This window comes from Lagopus muta, chromosome 9 (genome assembly GCF_023343835.1).
Source record: "Lagopus muta isolate bLagMut1 chromosome 9, bLagMut1 primary, whole genome shotgun sequence".
NCBI lineage: Eukaryota > Metazoa > Chordata > Aves > Galliformes > Phasianidae > Lagopus > Lagopus muta.
In genome coordinates this window covers 21,410,961-21,432,910 of record NC_064441.1, presented here as the reverse complement: position 1 = coordinate 21,432,910, position 21,950 = coordinate 21,410,961, and the positions used below count along the sequence as shown (strand labels likewise).

The following is a 21,950-nucleotide window of genomic DNA, read 5'->3' as shown; positions in this document are numbered from 1 at the left end:
ACTAAGGAGGAACCACTGAGAGGGTTGGGGTTATTTTGGGGAGCAAGGGGGGGGTTGGTTGGTTGTTCTATTTGTTGCTATCCTATTTGTTGATTGTAGCAGAAATGCTCAGTCACAGCCTGAAGCAGTGATTGAGCACCTGGTGGGAATGCAGGGCCAACCCAGGGGAGCTCAGGTGCATGCAGTGTACTGAGTGACCAGAGGGGTGGAGCCAGGATGCGCCCCTTCCCAGGCCTCATTTAAGGGCTGACAGTGGAGGTGAGGGTGTCTTGCTGGAGATCCCTGCCTACCTGAGGCCTTCTAAAGGTAAGCAGATTTTTCTCTTTTGTTTTTGTATCTATGGCTGCTGCCTTGGGCTTAGTTCTGATTTGTTGCCACCTCAGATTGTGCTACCCCTCTAGCGCTGCTGTACTTCCCATTGCATTGCAGTGATTCTTTTCAACCGTTGAACCACAGAGCATCCTGAAAAAATCAGAGCACCCAAAAATCAGACCCTGTGTCTGAGAGCAGCATCCCAGCAGTCCTTGAGCTGCAGCACTGGAGCTGTGCCCACTGCCCTGAAGCTGTTCTATGCCCCCTGCCCTCTGGGGCAAAGTCTTTCCCTGACCTCCCACCCTATTTCCCCCTCCTGCCTTACACAGCCCCATGCAGTTCCCTGAGGCTGTTGCCATCACCAGAGAGTGGAGCTTAGCACTGCACCTCCACTCCCCTGTTCTGCATTAATTGACCTCCAGGCAGCACAGGTTCTTTTTTCCTTCTTAATGATTCATGTGTGGGTCACATCTTGCTACACAGGCTCTCAGTCAAAGAGCAGAAAGGTTGGAGGTTCCCCATTAAATGTATGTCCAGCAGCAAGCATGTGCTTATAGATTAATTTTTTTTGTTTTTGTGAGTGAGCAGAGCTTAGCAGAGCACTATGTGTATCATCTCAGCACTTTATGGCAAGTATTGCTGTAAGTGGCAATAACAGTAGGGGTGTAAATAAATTACACTCAGATTACTTAAAATTCTGTGCATTCTGCATCTGGAGGCACTCTGTGCTGACCCAGGCCTGTGGGTTTGGGCTCTGCTGCAGGGGGAAGATGAGACATGGTCACACACTGACACAAAAACATCTATCACAGCCCTAACAGTAAAGTGGCATGGGCTTTACTGTAATCATTATTTCATATCCTTCAGATCATAGGAGAAGTCAGTGAAATAGTCATGATCGGAGTGGTATTTAATAGAGCATTGCTGTGTATCTGTTAAAGCAGGCAGAGGTTGCAGGCAAGGAGGTTGCTAGCAAAGCCCTGCATAACATAGTTGCATTGAGAAGCAAGTGGCTTGGGAAAGAAATATACATATACCTACATATTCATATTTTCTAAGAACTACCTATAAGCCTAATATTAATAAAACTAGCAGTCTTCATTAATCTCAAGCAGTCTGTGCCCTATCTGGAGTATATTCAGAGGATAGGGTCCAGAGGAGGGCCATGAAGATGATCCAAGGGCTGGAGCACCTCCTGTGAAGGCTGAGGGAGGTAGGGCTGTTCAGCCTGCAGAAGGCTGCAGGGAGACCTCATTGCAGCCTTCCAGTGTTTAAAGGAAGCTTATAAACATAAAGGAAATTGACACTTAACATGGATGGGTAGTGATAGGATAAGGGGAATGGTTTGAAATTAAAAGGAGGGGAGATTTAGGTTAGATGTGAGGGGAAAGTTTTTTGCTGTGAGAGTGGTGAGGCACTGGAAGAGGCTGCCCAGAGAGGCTGTGGATGCTTTGTCCCTGGGGGTGATTAAGGCCAGACTGGATGGGGCCTTGGGCAATGTGATCTGGTGCTTCATCTAACAGCTGGCAGCCTGGCAGGGGGCTGGAACTCAATGGTCCTTCCAAGCCATCCTATGGTTGTGTGATATTCAGGAGCTTTGGTGTGGGCTGTGGCTTCTTAGGCATTAGAAATTCTATCCTGCACACGATTTTACTGATTTCTTACTGGTTGTGCCGTTCTCATAAGCTGTCTTTCTTCTGCTGAGAGCGCTCCTGTGCTTCTGTCCCACGGAGGGGCCAGCCTCCTCGTGCAGAGAGAGCAGCTGCCCCTGGTTCAAATTGGATGCCCAACCAACAGCAAAAGGAGCCGCATCGCTGTGCTCCCAGCGCTGGGTGTGGGTGAGCGATTGCAGCACTCTGCAAATGTTTAACAAGCTCTATGGCATTTACATAATTATTTTGCTCTCCTCACTAATAATATCGTTCCATCAGGCTGTAGTTATGGAATCCAGATGTTTGTGTTATAAACGAGTAGTAATGATAAATAACAAACATTTGATTCGTGCTGCTTTAATACGTTCTAGTTCTTACTGGATTCAGAACGAAAGCTCCTTCCCTGTATTGACTTAAACCAACTGTTACAGTCAGTTGTGCCATGAATAGAAACGAAATTTCATGTGGCCTAATCTGGTTAACTTGGGCTGGATACCTGATGCTGAAATGAATAGGTGGTAATCAGTCATCAATTTTCTGGCACAGGCGGTGACAACATATATAAATCACACGGCCCTTGTGAGAGTGAGTGACTTCCCCACGGAGCCCTTTCCTCAGGATTGTGTTATTATTGCCAGACACTGTTTTTAGAACAAGAGCTCAGAGCCAAATCAGTGAGTGCTGAGACGTTCTGCATGCTGTAGCAGCCCCCACCAGTACATGGTACTGCTGATCTCCTCTTTGTTTCCTGAATCTCAAATGTTTCGATGCTACGCAGGAATTCAGAAGCTGTTGCCAATTAGCCACATCACCCTGTAGGCTGTTAAATTCCACCAAGCCAACGCACAACCAAACCTCTGTGCTGCTGGCAATGTTGATGCACAGACCTGCTGCTTGGTGCTGAGCTCTGGGGCCATTAGGAAGGCTCTGCTGCAGGACTGGTGGGCTTGGGGCCCATCCCCATGCAGGTGGGGAGATGCATGGGCTGCCAGCTCCCCTTCTGAAGTGACTAAAATCACTGATGCTGGGTTACTTTGGGAGTGGGAGCAGAGGCTATAGGTTTGAGGAGCAATCCCTCGATAGCAGCCTACCTAGTATCGGTATGGAATCCTTCAACCCAACCATTTTCATAGGTTTTCCTGCATTTTGTTCTGAGCCCCACTGTGAGACAAATGAATGCTTTCCTCACTTGGAAGATGCCTGAAAGGAAGTGTGAAATTCAGGAGGCAGAGGGTGAGCGGCCTTCTGGCTCCAAGCATCCATTCTAGGGAGGACTGCAGCCCTTGGGAAGTGGCAGGCAATCCAAGCAAGGGTTCTTTCTGTATCTGTGAGGAAGTTATATGCGGATTTTCTGAAACATTAGTCTTCATTTTGTGCTTCATCAGTTCTCCACTGCAGTAAAAGCAGTGTGTTTCAGTTCATCCTTCACTCTAGGTGCATATGAGGACTACGCAAGGAGCTTTTGTTCGGACTTTGTCACTTCCTTTTACTTCTAAGCAATGCTTGTAGTTCTTTAAGAACACAAGCTTTGAATTTTGATATGTACATATAAAGACATTCACACTGTGCATCTGCTGAGACAGTGCACTGACAGGAACAACCCCAGTGAGAACAGAAGCTCCCTGTTGCACGCTCACCTGCAGGCTGCACCACACAGCGCACCTCCCTTGGTCAGCAGTCACTTGCTGGGCTTTTCCCCTCTTGGCTCATTCTTGATTTGGGGTGGCTGTGTTTGTTCCTCTCTGTAGTATTCAGCAGTTCTGCCTATAGAGTCTGACGCTTTCTGCATTTCCACATATTCATGTTTGTATGACTGAAACGCAGCTGCAGTTTTCAAGAAGCTGAAGGGAGAAGACTGGAGAGGACAAGCAGAAGAGGATGAAACGGGCCAGCTGGTGTTCTGCAGACTGTGCCATCACTGGGATCCCAGGGCCTCCCCTTCTCTGTGTGCTGGCAGAGGCCGCTGTCACTGGAACCCAGAACCACGCACTGCCATTTGCAGACCCTGATGTCAAACAGCATGGAGAGCTCACCATGTGAAAACCAGTGCAAAAAGCACTCGCAGAACTCAGCCTTGAGCAACTTCCTGAAAATGGAACTGCTGCACGCTAGCTTTGATAACTGTAGCAAGTTCATTAACTTTTCTTTCCACTGTGGCCTTGTAGGGAAGTGCACAGATTCTTCATGCTCTGAACCATGCCCAGAAACTGGCTCCCACCTTCAGGACAGGTGAGTGTGACTTTTTCCTTGCTCCTGCCAAGAGAGCTTCATCTTTCCTTGTGTTTCCTTCTCTTTGTGTGAGGAGGAGGGTGGCAGGAAAGCAGTGCCCTCCAGCCCCTCCATAGAGGGGCACTGCTCACACATCAGTCCTTTGCTTTAGCTTCTCCTGTGCACTGCCTAAAGGAGATGCAATACAGGAGAGGCTTCAGCAGGGCATTGGGATAGTGGGGAAGAGCAGAGACCTGCAGGTGTCTGTGTCTGCTGTGCTCTAGGTGCTCTGCAGCACCATTCACAAGCAGTAATAAGGAGAAACCTGTATCTACAGGTAATTGGAAACCTGCCAGAGCAGGCTGATACACAGACTGCCTGTAGAGATGGCTCCCTGTGATAACAAGGATGGAAAGGTCATCTTGATTAATTGCCTGCCTCTCCTCTGCCTGGATTGTCCTGCTGCAGACACAGTCAGCTTGGCAGCTGTGCCATGGGCTTCCATTTGGATGTGAGTGATGAGCACAAGCCTGGTTACTCTTCCTATTCTGCTTCCCAAAGTGCTCCATGCCATTATGTGGTGGTGTGTGACAATAAAGAATAGAGGGGAAACTTTCTTCCAGTGATGCAGCAGGAGGGATGCCTTTCTCCTCTAAGAACTCAGCTCTGTGTCTCTGCTCCACGCAGCTTCTGGTCTAAAAAGGAAGAGAAGAAAAATAAAAAAAGACCTGTCTTGTTTGGGTGTTCTACACATAATAAGCACTGTGGGTTTTCACATATCTCATTATTTGAAATGCTGTGGCGTTTGCATCCTCGTTCATAAAGTATGCCCTCACTGTGCTGTAAAAACAGGGAACAAAATGAGACCCTGCCTTGGGAAGCTGTAACCTAAATCAGAAGAGAGGAGAATTAGTTTTAGCTCACCCCTGGGCTATGGCATAATCAGTTATCTTTGCATTAGCAGGAAGGTGAGATTAGGAGCTTCTCGCTGTTAGCAGTGTGAGGATCTGCAAACTTGTCTCATTAAGAATAAAGGAAAGCTGGCACGACCGAGATTTACATTTAGTTCCCAAAAACTCTTACTAGCCTCAGAAGATTTTCCTTAGTGTTTTATAAAATGGCTGTAAAAATACAAAATTCCTCAGTAAGGATGCTACCACTTGCTCAAATTCCCCATTTACCTGTCATGCTTTCCCCAACTGCAGAGCAGGGAAGGAGTGATGCCACTGAGGAAGACTGAAGCCTGCAACTCCATGAGGGTGTGTGAATCATGAGTTCCTCCTCGCAATTAGTCATTTCTCCCACTATGATGGTGTTCTGCCTTTGATCTTTGGGATTTCTTCCTTTTGTCAGATTCCATGTTATCTCCTGGTGGTCTGTTCTTTCTCCACCACCACCCCTGATTTTTTTCTTGTATTAAGATGCACGCCATGAATGTGCTATGAGAGCATGCATAGCACTGGGGTATGGTGAGAAGTGCAGGAAGACCTGGGGGAGAACAGCCAAGACTTCTGTTGGAAATTGACTGGAGAGCCTTACTTGGAGCATCAGAAGCCATTGCTGGCAGATCCCTGGCTGCAAGGCTTCTGTCTGTAGGGATGCATGCTGTTTGTTGTGATGGTGTTGCTGAGGGCTTTCGTAGTTTTGAAGGAGTCTCTCACCCTGAGGTATATTTTGGGGGGCTGGGCAATGCCCGGGTTTTGAGCAGCAAATGAAGAAATAGCAGTGAGAGCTCACTGTGCCTGTATGCACCGCTCCTGCCATCCTCCTCTGGCAGCTGAAACCGTTCCATCTCCTCACCTTTCTGCATGGGGATCCCTCATCAGTACAAGAGTAAGTGTTCCTGTGCTTAGGTGGTTTTTGTGAAAGCAGTGTATCCCAGGCCCATGCCACTGCTTCACACATGGCTGAAGACTATCCAAAGTAATGGATAATTCAGGACTTCTCCCTCAGAGCTCAGAGTAGGCAGAGACACTTGCTAGATGTTGCCAGATGGAAAACACAGGGGCTCACATCCAGTCCTCATATTCAGCCCAAATGGGACATTGCAAATATATTTAAAAAGGAAGAGAGCTGGGAAATTGCTCATGCTTCCTTGGTTTGGAGTGTGCCTGCTGAGAAGAAAAGCGACCAGCTCCATTTGGAGCTCACAGGGATAAGCGGGGAATTTCCCACAGTGTTGTTACAGAGGAGCTGGCTGCTGGCCTGGTGCTGGGTTGTGTGCCTTGTGAGGGCACTGAGTGCTGTGCTTTGAAGCATGATTTAGATTTGTTGGAGATTTCCTCCAAGAATCCACTTGTGATCTTGTGGAAGACCGTGCCTTGGCCTGCTGCTATGGAGGGGACAAGGAAGAGAGAAAAGAAAAGCAAAGGCTCTTGGTTTGTGATGAGTATTTCAGGTTTCAGCTTTGAAGGATCTCTGCACAGGTCTAAGAACTCTTCCCAGCCTGACATCTCACACCTAACATGTAACGTTCACTGTGTGAACATTATGTCAGGTCCTATGGATGAGGTTTAAGCAGCCTCAAGTGGCTCTTCTTTCTCTTGGTTCGGAGAGCTGCTTTCCTAAACAGCCTGAGACAAGTGCTAGTATTTTTTAGAAACTAAGGTCCAGATCCAGGATCCATTTAAGCTGGCAGGGATTATTTCCCTCTCTGCAGCACTGCCTCTCTGTTCTTCCTGGAGGGAACAGAACACCTCACCAATGGGACTTCCAGCCCCACAAAAGCAGCTGCTAGATGACTGGGTCAAAGCAGGCTTCTGGCTTTTCCACAGTTCAAGATATGCCTGAAATCTTAACTCTTATGTTCATCTTTTCTGCTGCTGGAGCCAAACCCCATGCCAGGTGGTTGAAATTGAAGCATTTGCTGGAAGGTTGGTGTGAGCCACCAACTTAAAGTGTTGGGCTTGGGCCGATGGGAAGGACTCCCTTACCCTGAGTGCCAGGGGTTGTGGAGGTTTGTGTCCATGGGAGTCCAAGTGAACTTGGGCTGACCACACCAAGTCTGAGGAGGCAATACAGGGTCATTGTGGAGGAACAAGGGAATTTCTCAGGGAATTTACCATGCATCTTTTTTTTTTTTTTTTTTTTCCCCTCTGAATTTTCCATCCTGTTTTCAGATGCGAATGGAAGCAAAGCTACAGCTTGGCTGTTACCTATGGTATAGAAAAGGTCCAGAGCCAGTTTCAGTTTATCACAGGCTGACAACTCTTGTTCTCCAAAGCAACAGCATCCCACTGTTTCGCATCCTTAACTGCAAGTTACGTCCCTTGCAAGTTTGCTTTGTGAACCTCAGATCCTGTGAACGTGCCTGTGGCGTGAGGTACAAAGGGAGATAGAGCAGGCTTTGTGTGTGCTGCAGCTGGACACACACCCATGTACAGGAGGTAGACATGCATGCATGTCCTGTACTAACAGCACGCACTCAGGCTGCTCCTACAGAGTGATGCATCTCAGTGCCTGCAGAGTGAAAGCGACAATTCACAGCCCCTGAAGCCCATTCCTATGGCCCAGCTTGGGCTGGCATCTTTGCTGCAGGAGCTCGTTTAGAGCACAAATCATCCTTCCATTTGCTGCCTGATGAGCTGTGGAGTTCTGCATCAGCTGAGTGGTATGAAATTATGACCTTGGAACCGCTGATCAGGCCGAGCTCTGGTTTTCATTACAGGCTCTTGGATAACAGTGGAAATGGGCACCTCTTCTGGACCTGGACTCAGAAAACTCAATGCAGCATGCCTCTCCTTGCAGGTGAGTGACAGGGAACTCGGTCACAAATTGTTTCTCTGTTGACCTTAAATCAGCAGCAGCACCCTGGGTTTCAGCTAAATTACTTTGCTTTTTAACAGTCCAAGTAAATACAGATCCGGCACACTCGTGCAACTCTGTCATAATGGTGAAGTTTGAAGCTTGCTGGCAATCTTGTGCTTGATCGTATCATTTGCTCCTCTCAATTAACTCCCAGCTCACTGGCAATTAGCTTAGGATCTTTCTCGCTGCATTTCCTGGCAGGGTGTTGATGCAGTTCTGGAATGTGATTATACTTTGCTGTGGTATATTTGAGTGTGTCTTAATAATAGGCAGGAATTGCTCCGTAAATACTACTAATGTGAGCATATCACACAGCCCCAGACTCGTATGTTGGAAATTTTTGTGGAGTGCTCCTTTACAGCTTTAATGGAGCTAACAGTAGTTAATGTGGTAACTCAGGCATTGAGAAGTTCATTTGTATTCTCACTAACATCTGCAGGCTTGCTGCATTTAAATGCTAACTTTTCTTTTAAATGCTCCCTTCTATACTGCATCTCATTTTAGGTAACTTTCAGCAGCTGCAGAAGAGAATGGCTTAGTTCTATCCCATCACCTCCTCCCTGCCCTTTCATAGCAAGTAGACATATTTTAGTTCCTGTGCTCTTCTGTTTGTGGTTGTGTTGGATGTAGTGATGCTGCAGCCTTACAATCAGCCTGTTCAGTAACTTTCTGCAGCGAGGCAGCTTCTACTTTTTGTTCTTATTGTACTCAGAGCTGCTTTTCTTTGGCTCCATACACACCGAGTGTAGATGCATGACATCACTGTTATACAAATGATTGTGGTATTCTGCACATTGAACTTCATATTCTGCACAAATGCTTAAGAGTCCTGAGGTGATCAGGAGTTAATTGCATTGTGTTAAAGGCCACTTTCTAATATAACCTTGGGCTCTGGTTTGTGTCACCTCACCACACCACGTTTCACCACGAAGTTGGATGGCACTGTGAGGAACAAGTCTTTAAACGAATGCCCTTCCTGTGTTCCCAAGAAGCTCTTTTATGGTTAGGGAGCTCCATCCCAAGCACAGGAGATGAATGGAAGTTGGTGGCTTGTATGGTTTGTATGGGCAATAAACTCAATGGTATTGTAATCAATTCAAACAGTTGATAATGTTCTCTCAAGCTCTGGCTCCAGGAGGCTGCTTGGTTGACAGCAGATGTGTTCTGTGTGCAACCACCTCACTGAAATGCTGTCGCTGGGATTCGTGCCCTGTGGCAGCTGTCAGAACTGGGGTTGACAATTGACTGCTTTTGTGTTAGCTGTTTCTCCAGAAATGACTTTAAAACACTTCTTAAAATTGTTGTATAGGTTTGCATTGGATTTGTGTGCACAGATCTTAGCTACCATTCAGAAAAAAGCCCCTGGTGTAATAAATTTATGAATGCTCACTGGGCCATATGGCCAAACACAATGCTCTTGGTGCAGCTGAATACATTATTCATGGCTATGCGTTATTAATAGCCTTGTAACTCACCAGTGGCAGCAAATCAGAGCCAAAATGAATGAAAAGGGATGTAAATAGTTGAAATAAATAATGTATCTGCTTTCAGGCCATGAGTCCATCGCTTAAAAAATACCTTTTCTTTGCCATTTAGCACTGCTTCTTTTCTTTGGTTTAGTTTGCCTCCTGCCATGAAGTTACTTAGAGAATGTTGTGCAATGGTTTCTAATTGCAGGTTGAATTCATTCTTTCCCTTCCCTTCTTCTGCTTTGGATTTCTGTTAGCAGAGTGGCCTTGCTACTGATTTCAGTAACTTTAATTATTTACCTCTTGTTCTCCTGTGACACATGGACTGAGAGGTCTGGAGGAAACATGGAGAAGTAGTCTGTGAAACCTGCACCCTTTTCTGGGTGCCCAGAGAGGCTGTGGATGCCCCATCCCTGGAGGCATTGAAGGCCAGGCTGGATGTGGCTCTGGGCAGCCTGGTCTGCTGGTTGGTGACACCGCCTGCACGTAGCAGGGGTTTCGAACCAGATGGCCTTTGAGGTCCTTTTCAACCCAGGCTGTTCTATGATTCTCCATGGGTGTGCTTGGGTGTGTTCTAGCCAGGTTCAGCAGCTGATGTTTTGGAAAAATGCTTTGAATTGGAGGATCCTGTTGTGGTACCTCGCTCCCTCCCCCCTCATCCCAGGCAGCTAGAGATCCAAGCAAAAGGGATTTCAGATCTGAGTTGGAGTGTGGTGGTTTTTCTGGGAATTGTGCAAAAGGCTCTAGCTAGAAAACAAAGAAAGTAAGGGGAAAAAAGCTCAAGGAAATGAAACAGAAGTATTAATTTTCAGAGCTGACTTTTGTGACTGCTCCAGGGAAGTGACTGTGACTTTAATTTATTTTAAAAAATGCTTTAAAAATTAATTTAATTTAATAAAATCTTTAATTTTTGTGGAGCATGGATAAGGCAGGATGTGCGCATTGCTCCTCTGGATGCATCAAAAGAGCATCCAAAAGAGACAGAGCCTGAACATCTGCACCTCTTTGTATTCTGCTGTGTGGGCACGAAGCTTAATAAGTGAAGGAATGATTTAGATACCTGCTAGATGGCTGTGAGGTGAGGCCCTTACAACAAGGCCTTTCTAACGTCTCGTTCCTCATCACCTGAAATATCTGAGCTGTGCTGAAGACCGTTAGAAATCAACTTCCAGATGTTAAAATATTCACTTAGTGCTTGATGAGCTTCAGATCACTTTCCTGCTTTTTGAATGCAGTTCTTGCTTTGATCAGCAACACAAAGTGATGGAGGAGGTTTATTATTCCACAGGCTCGGGCTGGCAGAAGGCTTCTCCTGCATTAGCTGTCTGGCAGGGGAAAGCAACAGAGGCAAGAACTTTGGAGATGATGAGGAGACGGATGGTATTTTGTTTCCCAATAGGTTTGTTCAAAGAAATAAGCAGAAAGGTACTGAGGAAAACAGGCAAAAAGATTTCCTTCCAGGAGCACAAACAGAGCGTATTTAGCTCTGGTGTGCCACTGAGAGAGCAAGTCATTTTTGATGGAGCTCAATCACAGCATACTTTTGGATTCTTTACCAAGAAAAAGGGAATGGGGAGGCATTCACAGTGCACTGCACTTGTGGTGCTCACAAATCCTTTCAAAAAGAAAGCAAAGTTATAGCAGTGAACAAAATCAAAGTCTTGAAAACATATCCTTGATTTATAGAGCCTTGGGGGAGTCTTTTGTTGCTTATGCTGCTTATACTGAAAAGTGTATTTCTAAGAGGGATGCGAGACAACAGCTGCCCTCAGAAGTACCAACTGCTGCCCCTCCATCTGAGCTTGTTTCACCATGGTGGCAGGTAGGAAGATGCTGGGGTTTCTCTATTACTTCCTGCAGATGGTTTTGCAGAATTTGATCAAAAAGCTTGTGAACATTGTGTGCAAAGATCTGTTTCCAGCCCATTTTTTTTCCAAGAATCAATCCATTTCTGTGAGAGGTGCCCTGATTCCAGTGTGGAGCTGAAATGGGACGGTCGTATCCATTTGAATTAACAGATGGGCTCTGAAGGTGCGCTAGGAAGTTGACGATAAATCAGATGGAAATGGTTCTATGGGAGTTGGTGATTAATGATTTGTGTGCACTGGTTGGGTTTTGTTTGTTTAAAAATAAATAAATAAATGCCACCAGCCAACAGCAGATCCAGAAGTGACTCTGTTTGTCTGTTCCTTTTCCTGGAAGCAGTTTGACCTTTTGAGGTAAACTACCTTTGAACTTCACTGGAAAGCCCTTGGAACACCATGACAGAAAGTCTGCAGATGTATCTATATTTCACAGAGCTGGTATTAAATGTGTGTCTTAACGTGCGTGCAACAAGCTGGTGCAGCTGCAGGGCATCACAGCACGCTCTTCCTGTTTGTGGTATGAAGTAGAGCTTGCCAAGCTCTGCTCTTCTGACTTGGAATTTTTTGGGTTTATTTTTTGTTGTTGTTGTGGTCTTTTTTTAGCTAAATGTCACAGTAGGGCCACATGGGACAAATATTTCCCGATTTAAAAATTGCTCTGAATTGCTGGGAATGGGTCGTGGTTCTTTCCAGCAGTGCAATTGCTCCATCTACAGGTCCAAGATCTGCAAGTGAGGTCATTACTGGGCCTGGCCGCGTTGCACGGCTCCTCCAGCACCACTACTCCACCTCCATCGGTCTGACCCAACACACATTTGGCACCTGATGATCTTCTCATGGGTTTTTTTTTTTCTTCTCAAAGGAAAACCTCAGCCACTGGTACGTAAGAAGAGTCTGAAGAGCAGACTGCAAAAATCAGCAGTCCCATGATGTTGGGGACTGTTGCTCTATGGGCTGTGAAGGAGAAGGCAGTGTTCCAAAGTACTGGACCCAGGGGTCACTCATCAGAGTGGATGCTCCTGGGAGAAAGAACAATATATTTCTACACAAAGAAATTTGTACAGACAGATTCAAAACTGCTTTCTCCAACCCAGCTCCCTCTTTGGCACAGAGGGCAGTCTGACTGATGTAAAACCATGTGTCTGTACAGTCACATGCATGCAAGTACTGTCAAAATTAAAACGGGGTGGTTGTTAGGGAGGCATATGGCAGCCATTTATTCTCCTTTCACTCATCTCCTTGCATTTGTTCTCTTTTTCTGAACCTGAGCAAGTTCAGACAACCAGCTGCAGGAAACCAAGTACATATTTCCACTGCGTTCAACACCACTTTCTGTGTAAGACTGTCTACTCTTTAGTGCTGAGAAATAGAGACTGGGTTGGAGCCTTTCTTCAGCTTTCCAGAGGAGTTCTTAAGAGTGGACAATGAATTCAGGTCCTGCTTTGTAGCTGTAAGCACTGTGATTTGAGAAACACCAACTTCAACTTTCCCAATGTAGAATCCTTTGGAAAGTATTGCAATGCTAAGTAAAAAAGGCCACACTCCAAGAAACTTCATTAAAACATCAGTTATCAGAACCAAAATAACCAACAGGAGAGGCACAGGGAAAGAACAGAAAGGCTTTATTATATGAGACATCGTATTGTTGTCACCATACTGGGAAAATTGCTGTGGTCTCAGTTCAGGTAATATGCAGGAGAGGTAACTCCCTGTATCCAGGGCCATTAAGTACCAGTGCTGCAGAGTTGGGGCATATTCTTGGACAGATTTTGATTGCTAAAACCATGTCTGGATTGTTGCTTCTCTTTTGTACATCCCCCTTTCATTTCCTTGTTTCACAGCGACTCTATGGCAGAGCATCTCCACAACATTCTTCAGCACTTCTGTGCTATTATTTGTTTCTTAGCCAGGCCAAAAAAAAAAAAATCTTCCTTTCAAAATAACATATTTTCTCTTTCAGCATCAATTTTTCATCAAAAGGACAAATATGTTACACAGGAAGACTGGGAACAGCAGCACTGCCTTGCCACAGAAGTGCCCTTTCTAGTCTGAGGATCCCAAATTACACTGTAACCACATTCATTCCAATTTTCTATTTTTCTTACCATTTCTCTCACTCATTTCTAGGAGCAGGCCTGGTCAGAAGCAGCTCTGTCTCAGTCATCATCTCAGCATAAGATGCTTTTTTACTAGCAAGCACCTGCACAGATCCAAACCACGAGTATTCTCCTCTCAGTGTCATTCTCATGTGCAAACTGTGGCTTCCCACAAACACCTGTAGTACCTCGCATTCTGAATGCCTGGTGCTGTGAGGATTTTATTGTGTACTTGAGAATAGGTACAGGACTCTTAGGAGCACTGCAAAAGGTAGGAGATCTCACCATGTGTGTGCTTCTGGTGCTTCTCCCTTCCAAATGATATGGGTTTTTAATAAGATCTGAACAGAAGAGCGTGGTCTGTGTTAAAGAGAAGGAAAAGAACAACCACCATTCTCCATAGCTTGGTCAATAATTAAAAAGAGAAAAACAAATAGTGGTGTGCGTGTTCAAGTGCATACATTAATTAACAATGGAGGAGCATAATTAAAAAAAATAATTCTGTAACTTACACTGAATTAAAAAAAAATACTTTCTTCCTACCCAGCTCCAAAGAAGGTATTGTAAATATTGGGTTGAATTTCAGCAAGTTTCCTTATTCTCCATCTTCTGGCTTCAAACAACATTTGAAAAAAGCAAAGTCAAATACAGTTTTTTGATAGGAGTAAATCTTATTTCACAGCAAACTGTTGTTTTCTTGTTCTGATTTGGCCCTAATCCTAACCCCCATCCCATCTGCCCTACGCACGCCTCCTTTGGTGCCCCTGGATAAAACTGGAGCACAGCTGCTACTCTCCATTGTGTGCCATGGGCTCCAAAAGGGGCAGAAGTGGGGTGCAGCTAACACAGAAAGGTGAACATTACCAGTGTTATTTGATGTGATTAAAAAAGGCCAATGTAATACCTAATAACTAACTTGAATGTGTTGGAAGGAGTATCATTGGTCTTTACTCTAGAAAAAAATCCTTCTGGTCTGCTTAGCCTCACCTGGAACAGTTTGACAGCAAGCACAAAGCATTTGTAAGCTACAAACCATCAGGGAGACCATTTGAACTGAAAACCCCACAAAGGGGGAAATAACTAAGCTGAAAACTCATGCTTAGTAAGTTCAGGGCTTGATATCCAGCCTCTGCACAGTTTTCCCTATGGAGAGGAGAGACTGGCCTTTCCTCTGCCTTTTTGCAGTTCCCTGTTCTGGCACCCACTAGCAGTGTGTCATGGTGGTGCTGATTCATTTACTCACTTTGTCACCAGTGCCAGCACTGCGAATTTAAGGGAGTGCTGCTGTTCCTTTTTACCACCTTCTCTAAGAATCCTGGCGAGAGACTTGGGCACTGTCCTGTAGAACAGTTTGAATAACAGTTTGAATACAACTGATGTCTTTTAGAATTCCCCCAGGACATTTACATGATGTATAAAACAATATTTCTAGACAAATATCTCAAAGTCAGGATTCTCTTTAGGGGAAGTTCTTACAGCACAGAACATCTGCATAAAAAAACAGGAGGCAGAAACAATCCCAACTTGGATGTCTAAAGAAGCAGTGCACACAGACCTGCTTCTCACTTCAGAAATACCAGTTGGGTGCCTGTATTTCAACTCTTCCAAGTCTCTGTGTTCCAGGGAGCAGACAATAATCCTACAGAATGAGGGAAGGAGGGTTTGAGGATTTTTAAGTTCGTATGACTACTGCAGCATCTTTAAAGATTAACACATGGATATGAATTATAAAAATAAAAAAGAAAACAACAAAACCAACCAGCTCAGAGTAACCCAGCTTTGGAGCAAAATGTTTTCCTGGCAGCGGGTTAAAGGAAAACAAATGCAACTCAAATCTTGAAAAATTCCAAAATCAAATTTGGGGTAATATGTGAGAAAACAGGATGATGAAAAGACTGAGTGTGAACTAAAGCTTAAGATCGAAGAACCCCAAAGTTTTTTATTCATGTGACAACACCTGCGGTCGACGAAAAATAAAGTCAATGAAATGAACGTGATGAAAAGCTTCCAAGCTTCCACAGATTCTTCCACAAACAAACAAAAATACATTCATGAATCAGTGAACCACAGCAGTGGTGAGGCCCTACCGGCTCTGCAGACGGACTTGAGCTCTGAGCAAAGAAGGCAGGAGGGCGCTTTTATTTCCAGTCAGATGGGCTGCGAGGAATGGAACAGTCAGAGCCAATGTTCTGCTCCCTTTGTAGGCATTTGTATTGGGACGGGCATCTTTTACACAGATTGTGGTAGATTTACATGAATTCAAGCCCTCAAAAGCTGGGTGACAAATGAAGACAGGAAACGGATGAAGTAATGCTGGATTTGATTTAAAAAATTAAAAAATAAACCAAGGGCATAGGGAATCAAACCAAGGAGAACTATTGACTGAAAACTTGCTGATGAAACAGCATCCCAATTGAAAGCACAATTTGGAGCCTTCTAAAATCACCTGGCAAAATTAACTCCACCAGTGGGGGCTAGGAGCCAACAGCTCACTGGGCTGCATTTTCCAGGCTCTCGAGTAAGATCTGAGGCTAACACAGGATCTTCATCAGTGGTGGAGGCAGCAACAGCTGAAGGAGCAGGCTGGGGTTTTCCAGTGGATTCTGAAGTTTTGTTTCCAAAATGCTGAATTCCATCATGGGCTCTTTCATCTCCACCACAGGTGCAAAAGAACAGTAATGCTAATTCCAGCAATCCAGATCTTATTTCATATGCAGAAATTAACCCAAAGGCAAGTAATAAAAATGCATACATCATCCCATTCAATTATTCAGCAGTTTTGCAGACATACCGGAAAAAAAAACAACCAAAAAACCTAGCTTTCAATATAAAAATTGTCTATGAAACAGTCTAACTTGAATTTTTCTCCATGGATCATAATTCCACATGTGCTGCTGCATCTGTAGAAGAGGAGAGAAGAATAAGTACTCCATTTCCAGCTTCCTCAGTCTGCAGATCAGTTTGAAACTTGACATTTAAATCCCAGACTCTTGTTATTTGCAGGATTACCAGTGACTGAAGAACCATTCCTACTCCCTGTGTGTAACTGCACTTTGTACAGGCTAAGGCAAGGCCTGGTTCGTGACACTGCATCACAGTGAGGATCTTTAGTGGAACTGAAAAAATGGTGAAACATTTCTCTGTTCTCTAGGTCTCAGCATCGAGTTAAGTTACACCTGCTTCACTTAGCAAGGTGCTTCTGTCCCACTGAAATATGCAGGTTACTTAAAACATCCTCCATGCAAGCCCTTGCATGGTGCAGGCTTACAGCAAACGCGAGTGAGGGTTTATTCCAGTTCAGACAGGTAGGAGGAAAGTCAGAGAATTAGGAAAACAGCCAGAAAAATTACCTTGTGTGTGTTGTCCTGACGTCTGAGCTGGTGTTCCTGTTTCTTTTTCTTTCTGGAAAAGATTATGGAGCTGTTTGATTTCTTGATCATAGTCCTGCCACTCTGGAACAATACGCATTGCTGCCTGCAGCTTGGGCTCTTTGGTCATTGGGTTATTACACTGCAAAGAAAGCATACAAACTGTTCAAACACTTCATGTATAAATAGGCTTCACTCACTGAATGGAGGGATGCTTCCCCCTAGTGGAACTGATGGATTGTTGGTGAACACTTAACTACATGCCAGTAGTTTAGCTAGACTAGAGTGTAAATTCACTTTTCAAGCTCATAATGCTCTGGGTAAGAAAAATATACAGAAGAAAAAGGGGGAGAAAAATGAAGCATTGAAAATATTAAAGGAATAACAGAAGGTAAGGCACCTACATCTGGGGTGGGGAAGCGCCTCTGAGTTGGTCACAGCTTCTTATTGAGACATAGGAATGAAGGAGCCATTCTATACTTACCAGATCAATGGTTTTTGCTCTCTTTTTTGAGGAATCATCACACCACGTTTCACACCAAAGCCACTCCTGCGGCAGCGATTTGATTGGCACCTGGTGGATCATGTTGTTGGGCAAATCCTGCAGTGAAGAATAAGACTGAGTAGCAGTTTCCACCACGCAGGGCAGGTGGTGAACAACTCTCCCACCAGGCAGCACTCAGAAGTTTTATAACTTCTGAAAACAGAGGGTTTTTTTTCCCCAGCACAAATGAATAGCCATCTATCAACTTTCATTCTAAACAAAGTCCTTTGGAAAAAAAGAAATACATGGAATAATACAAAGTAAGCTAATCTTTCTTTGTTGAAAATGAGGCTGTTAGTAAAAGGGATTAAAGCTGTACTATGAATCCAGTGTCACACCTGTAGTGGATCAGTTTGGAAGACTGTTCTCAAATGAATAAAAGCATTGTGTTACTTTTCCTCAGGTGAAAGTACGAGCCTTATTTCCACATATCCAAGTCAGTACACAGCAAAGTGCTTGGGGCCAGACAGCTCAAGAGGCAAGTATTCAGCTGCGCTGTGTATTTGCCTTGGAGTATACCAGAGAAATGGACAGTCTGAAGGCATGTAAGAGGAAGGCATTGTTTCCACCCGCCATTTGCAGTCGTCTTGCATGCTTATCCAACTCATTTGAAGGCAGGGACTTACTGGGACTGCCACTGGAATTGGGCAGTGGCAGAAGTTTGGCCAGGAGAGGAGAGGTCCTAACCTGCTATCGGGTCGCAGTAAATTCGTACATACATACATGCAATAAACACACACCTGATCCAGGTTAGACAGACTGTTAGGATCCTGACTGAGACCCTGGTACTGTCCTCGGAGGCGGTCTCCAGCTGCTATCTTTCTGAACTTCTTCAGATCCACAACATACAGAGCACTGCACGGAGATAACACAATCAGCAGTGACATTTGACTGATGGGTAAATTACCAAAGCCTCAGACTCTGAGACTAAATACATCAAAACAATTTGATGTACTGCCACCAAGAATTATCTAACGCAAGGCAGGAAAGCAGTTCTAACTACATGGAACGCACACAAAATTACTCAACAAATCTATCTTAGCTTTGCTGTCATGCAGTCGCTTCTTCCAACATTTGTTATTATCAAATGAAGACGTCTGTTTAGTTAATGCTTCAGTTCTTCGTCTCTAAAAGCTGAATCACACTGAAATTAACTTCAGTGCCCCTAGTGCTTCCAGCTGGACCAGAGGCAATGGAACCTTAAAGCAATAGGGAGCAAAAAGCTGTTCAAAGCAGCCTTGTGTACATCAGCTAGCTCTCTGCTGACTCTAATTAGTAACAGAAGTTTTCCGCTTCCATTTTGAGGAGACAAAAATAAGTAATGCTTCAGTACCTGATGTGGTATTTTCTTCCAGCTAAGTGACTTGCCCAGTATCCCGACTTCCAGAACCTGTAGCCATCCATCTCTCTTCTACTGTCACAGAATGGAGTATATCCATAAGGAGCACCATCTAGATTGAAATCTCTTAATTCCTTGAGATCTGTGCGCACAATCTGAAGCAAAAGGATGTTTTATTTGTCAAAGCCTGTCGGGCTATTTTGATAAGCTAGTCAGGATTTAATACTAACCAAGCAGCTCAAGGGAGAATTACCTCTTACTCTGACATCTGCATTACCACATATATAGTACAAAAACAAGACACCAGAGGTGTTCTGTCTCCCATTGGAGTTGGACCAACTGAACTGGAGCTTCAAGTACTCCAATAGGGGTTTGCTGGGAGCTGAGGTGCCACATTATTGCTTAGAAAGCAGCTGTAATTCTCACTGTAAATGAATTTTGCTATGATCCTTTGTTTCCTTTCCTCTTTAAAGTCTGAGAACCCTTCATGGATGAATGTTTTTAATGTCTCTCTGATGCAGATGCTGCAGCTGCAGTACTACTCTAAAAACTCTGGTTGAAACAAACTGTATTAATATATCTTTTATAAACAGAGGAAAAAAACCCAACAATACACTAAGAACAGCATAGCTTGGAATTTATCCTAGGTCATACTTATGCTAAAGCTACAACGGTTCTTAACTGACATGGGATCATACTGTCTGTATGCCAGAATGCCTAGGGCATTTTATAGTTACGTATTAATAATCTGTACTTCACAATTTCATATATGTTTAAAGGAGTGATTTTGGCAGTTCTCGCTGCACACGCATCCCCTGTGTTCAAACTGTTTGGGCAGTAAGCACAGACAAAGCCACCCTGACACTGCTTGCTTTGCAGCATGGCACAGCTTCGTGCACGAGGGAACTGCCTTCTGGCTCCTCTGAAAGACATTCAGATCTGGCCAAGCTAAAATCCAGCAGGAGTGGGAGGAGGAAAGTGTCTGGGAACTGAGGAAAGCACCGTGTGTGGTAAGTGACCTGCAGACTTGGGGAACAGGGCTGGTACTGCACAAGTGTCAGGATGAGATGGAATCTGTTTGGCAAACTAGCTGGAATCACAGCAGCAAGTGAGTGAGGAGCCAGCCAAAAGTAAGAGACAGGCCAACAAAACCAAGCTTTGTGGGAACATGCTGGAAAACAAGCACTCACTGAAGCATGCTAGAGTTACAGAATCAGCATTCAGTCATGCCTGCAAAGTGCTCAGACTTGCAACTTCTGTAATACAGAAATTGTATTCTAGAACATATTATTCCTAGAGGGGAAAAAAGAAAAAGATCAAGTAATTTCACCCTGAGTTACCTGATCAGCATCCACAAATAAGATTTTATCAACAGCTAACGGGAAGAGCACATCCAGAAAGAGGATCTTGTAGCCCCAGATGATTCGCTGTTTCTCTGTTTGCTGGTGAAGCCAGCGTGGCCATTTGTACTGGACAAGCTCGTACTGGAAGTTGTACTTCTTTGCCATATATGGGATGAACTCCTGCAGGGGGAGGGGGGAAAAAAAAGGGAGCTTATCTCATTCTTTGCTCCTCTGCTGGAAAAAGAAAAGCACATTGCAAGAGACAGACTCCCATCCCATAATAAAACATTAGGAAAGAGCTGGGAGAAACGCTTTACTGGAACAACGTGGCCCACTGTCAAATGAGGCAATGCTCTCATCTGTGAGGCTTCCTCCAACACCAGGACAGCACAGATGTTGCTGAGACCTTGCAGAACACAGCTGCTTGCAAGGACAGGGGAACCACACTGCTGCACCTTCCACAGCACAGCCCACAGCTCCTGCAGCACCACAGGCACTGCTACTGATTTCCCCCTTGAGCTCATAAGCAGGTGAGTCTCTGTAACGCTGCTACCTAGGATTAAGCTAATTTTTGAAATACAGTTTTGTTGTTCATTTACCTCTGCATTCTGTGTTGAATTCTGCCATTTGATTCATGAAGAATCACAGACAACGGATAAACATATCCAGGTGTATTCATCCAGAGCCCAAGGCACTCTGGCACGCACTGCTTATGTACTCTCATCCATCTGAAATATGCTTTTAACATCTCTCCTTAGGGAGCTCTCCCCATACCTAGTTACAGCCCTTGTTTCCCTGCTAAGTATTTTCCTATGCTCTTTCATCCCTCATGTATCAGACACAAGTCTACAGCCCTGATTTTCATCTTAAGCTCTGCACCTTTATCATACAAATCACAAAAAAAAACCAAAAAAAAAGTTGAAACCCAAGCATCACTTTCCAATCCCATGCTGTTCTCTTCAATATTTATCTTTGGCACAAGTCCACTCTCAGCCAGACTTCCTTCTAAAAGGCATTTTGATACTTTGTGAAAACAGAAGGTATACAGACAGGTAACTGCACATATGGTTAGATAATGGCATGATGCACAACTGGAAACATTTTCTTATTTAATTTTCCCACTACAGAAGACGTTTCTAATTAGTAACAAACCTTGAACATAGGTGACAAGTAGTTCTTCAGAAACCAAAACTTTAAGGGAGTCTTGGTGTGTTTCAGCACAGACAACATCATTATGCTATCAAGAGAAAAAGAGAAAAGGTTTGGAGCAATAGCTACCACGTGCTAGAGATCAGCTGCAAACAGATCACAAATTGCCATTTCACATTACTGCATCAACTGTGGGATGTCAGATTGCTGAGCTCAGTGTGTGAAGAAGTGGGCAGCTTCAGTGGGCATACTGCTTAACTCTAGCAAGAATAAAAAGCTGCTGGCTTTCTGAATCTGCTGACAACACAACTTCAGATTCTTTTCCAGAATCAGAGACACTTAACTACGACTTAGACATTCTTAACAAAACATTTCTATCCGATTTTTTTTGTAGTGAGAAATTCCTAGGATAGACTGAATTTGCTAGATAGTGCACTGCTATTCTGAATCTGAATACCACGCAGACAGAAGTTCCTGTTTTCAAGGACTTGTGTGCTGCTGTGGTTATGGTTTGGGTTTTTTGACTGAATGCTTTTTGTTTGGGCTTGGATTTTGTTTGGTTTTAAATATTCTTGCAAATCCTGATCTTTTTACTTGTAAACAGAACACATTCCCTATTTGAAGCTCCAGAATATAAATTCTGAACTGACCGTAGGAATCTTTCGTATAAATGTCCTGAAGCCACAGAGAATATGTTTAATACATCATCTTTATCCTGCTTCACATCTTCATTCTTTTGTCCTCCTGTAAATCCCCTGAAAGGACAAACGTATCCATGAAAGACAAGATAACAAGGCC

The 21,950-nt window shown here is 44.3% G+C and overlaps 1 protein-coding gene and 1 long non-coding RNA gene across 6 annotated transcripts in view; one reads left to right on the top strand and one right to left on the bottom strand.

Moving 5' to 3' along the window:
- Positions 1-279: 279 nt before the first annotated feature.
- On the top strand, positions 280-8,585 carry LOC125697564 (uncharacterized). Of its 2 annotated transcripts, none has more exons than XR_007378855.1 (4): positions 280-306; positions 3,098-3,197; positions 3,789-4,193; positions 7,292-8,585. It is a non-coding gene; the product is annotated as an uncharacterized LOC125697564 (long non-coding RNA). The 2 variants fall into 2 exon arrangements; XR_007378854.1 differs by lacking the exon at positions 7,292-8,585 and adding an exon at positions 4,510-4,605.
- A 4,328-nt stretch (positions 8,586-12,913) lies between these two features.
- UGGT1 (UDP-glucose glycoprotein glucosyltransferase 1) overlaps positions 12,914-21,950 on the bottom strand; it is a 46,046-nt gene continuing 37,009 nt past the window's right edge. For all 4 annotated transcript variants that reach the window (XM_048954883.1, XM_048954885.1, XM_048954884.1 and 1 more), the window contains 8 exons: positions 21,803-21,907; positions 21,156-21,240; positions 20,001-20,183; positions 18,655-18,815; positions 18,062-18,176; positions 17,262-17,378; positions 16,760-16,919; positions 12,914-16,309 (listed from right to left, as the gene is read on the bottom strand). In XM_048954883.1, the coding sequence (XP_048810840.1) occupies positions 16,284-16,309; positions 16,760-16,919; positions 17,262-17,378; positions 18,062-18,176; positions 18,655-18,815; positions 20,001-20,183; positions 21,156-21,240; positions 21,803-21,907 (952 nt within the window). In that variant the 3' untranslated portion in view covers positions 12,914-16,283. The remainder of the gene's footprint in view (positions 16,310-16,759; positions 16,920-17,261; positions 17,379-18,061; positions 18,177-18,654; positions 18,816-20,000; positions 20,184-21,155; positions 21,241-21,802; positions 21,908-21,950) is intronic.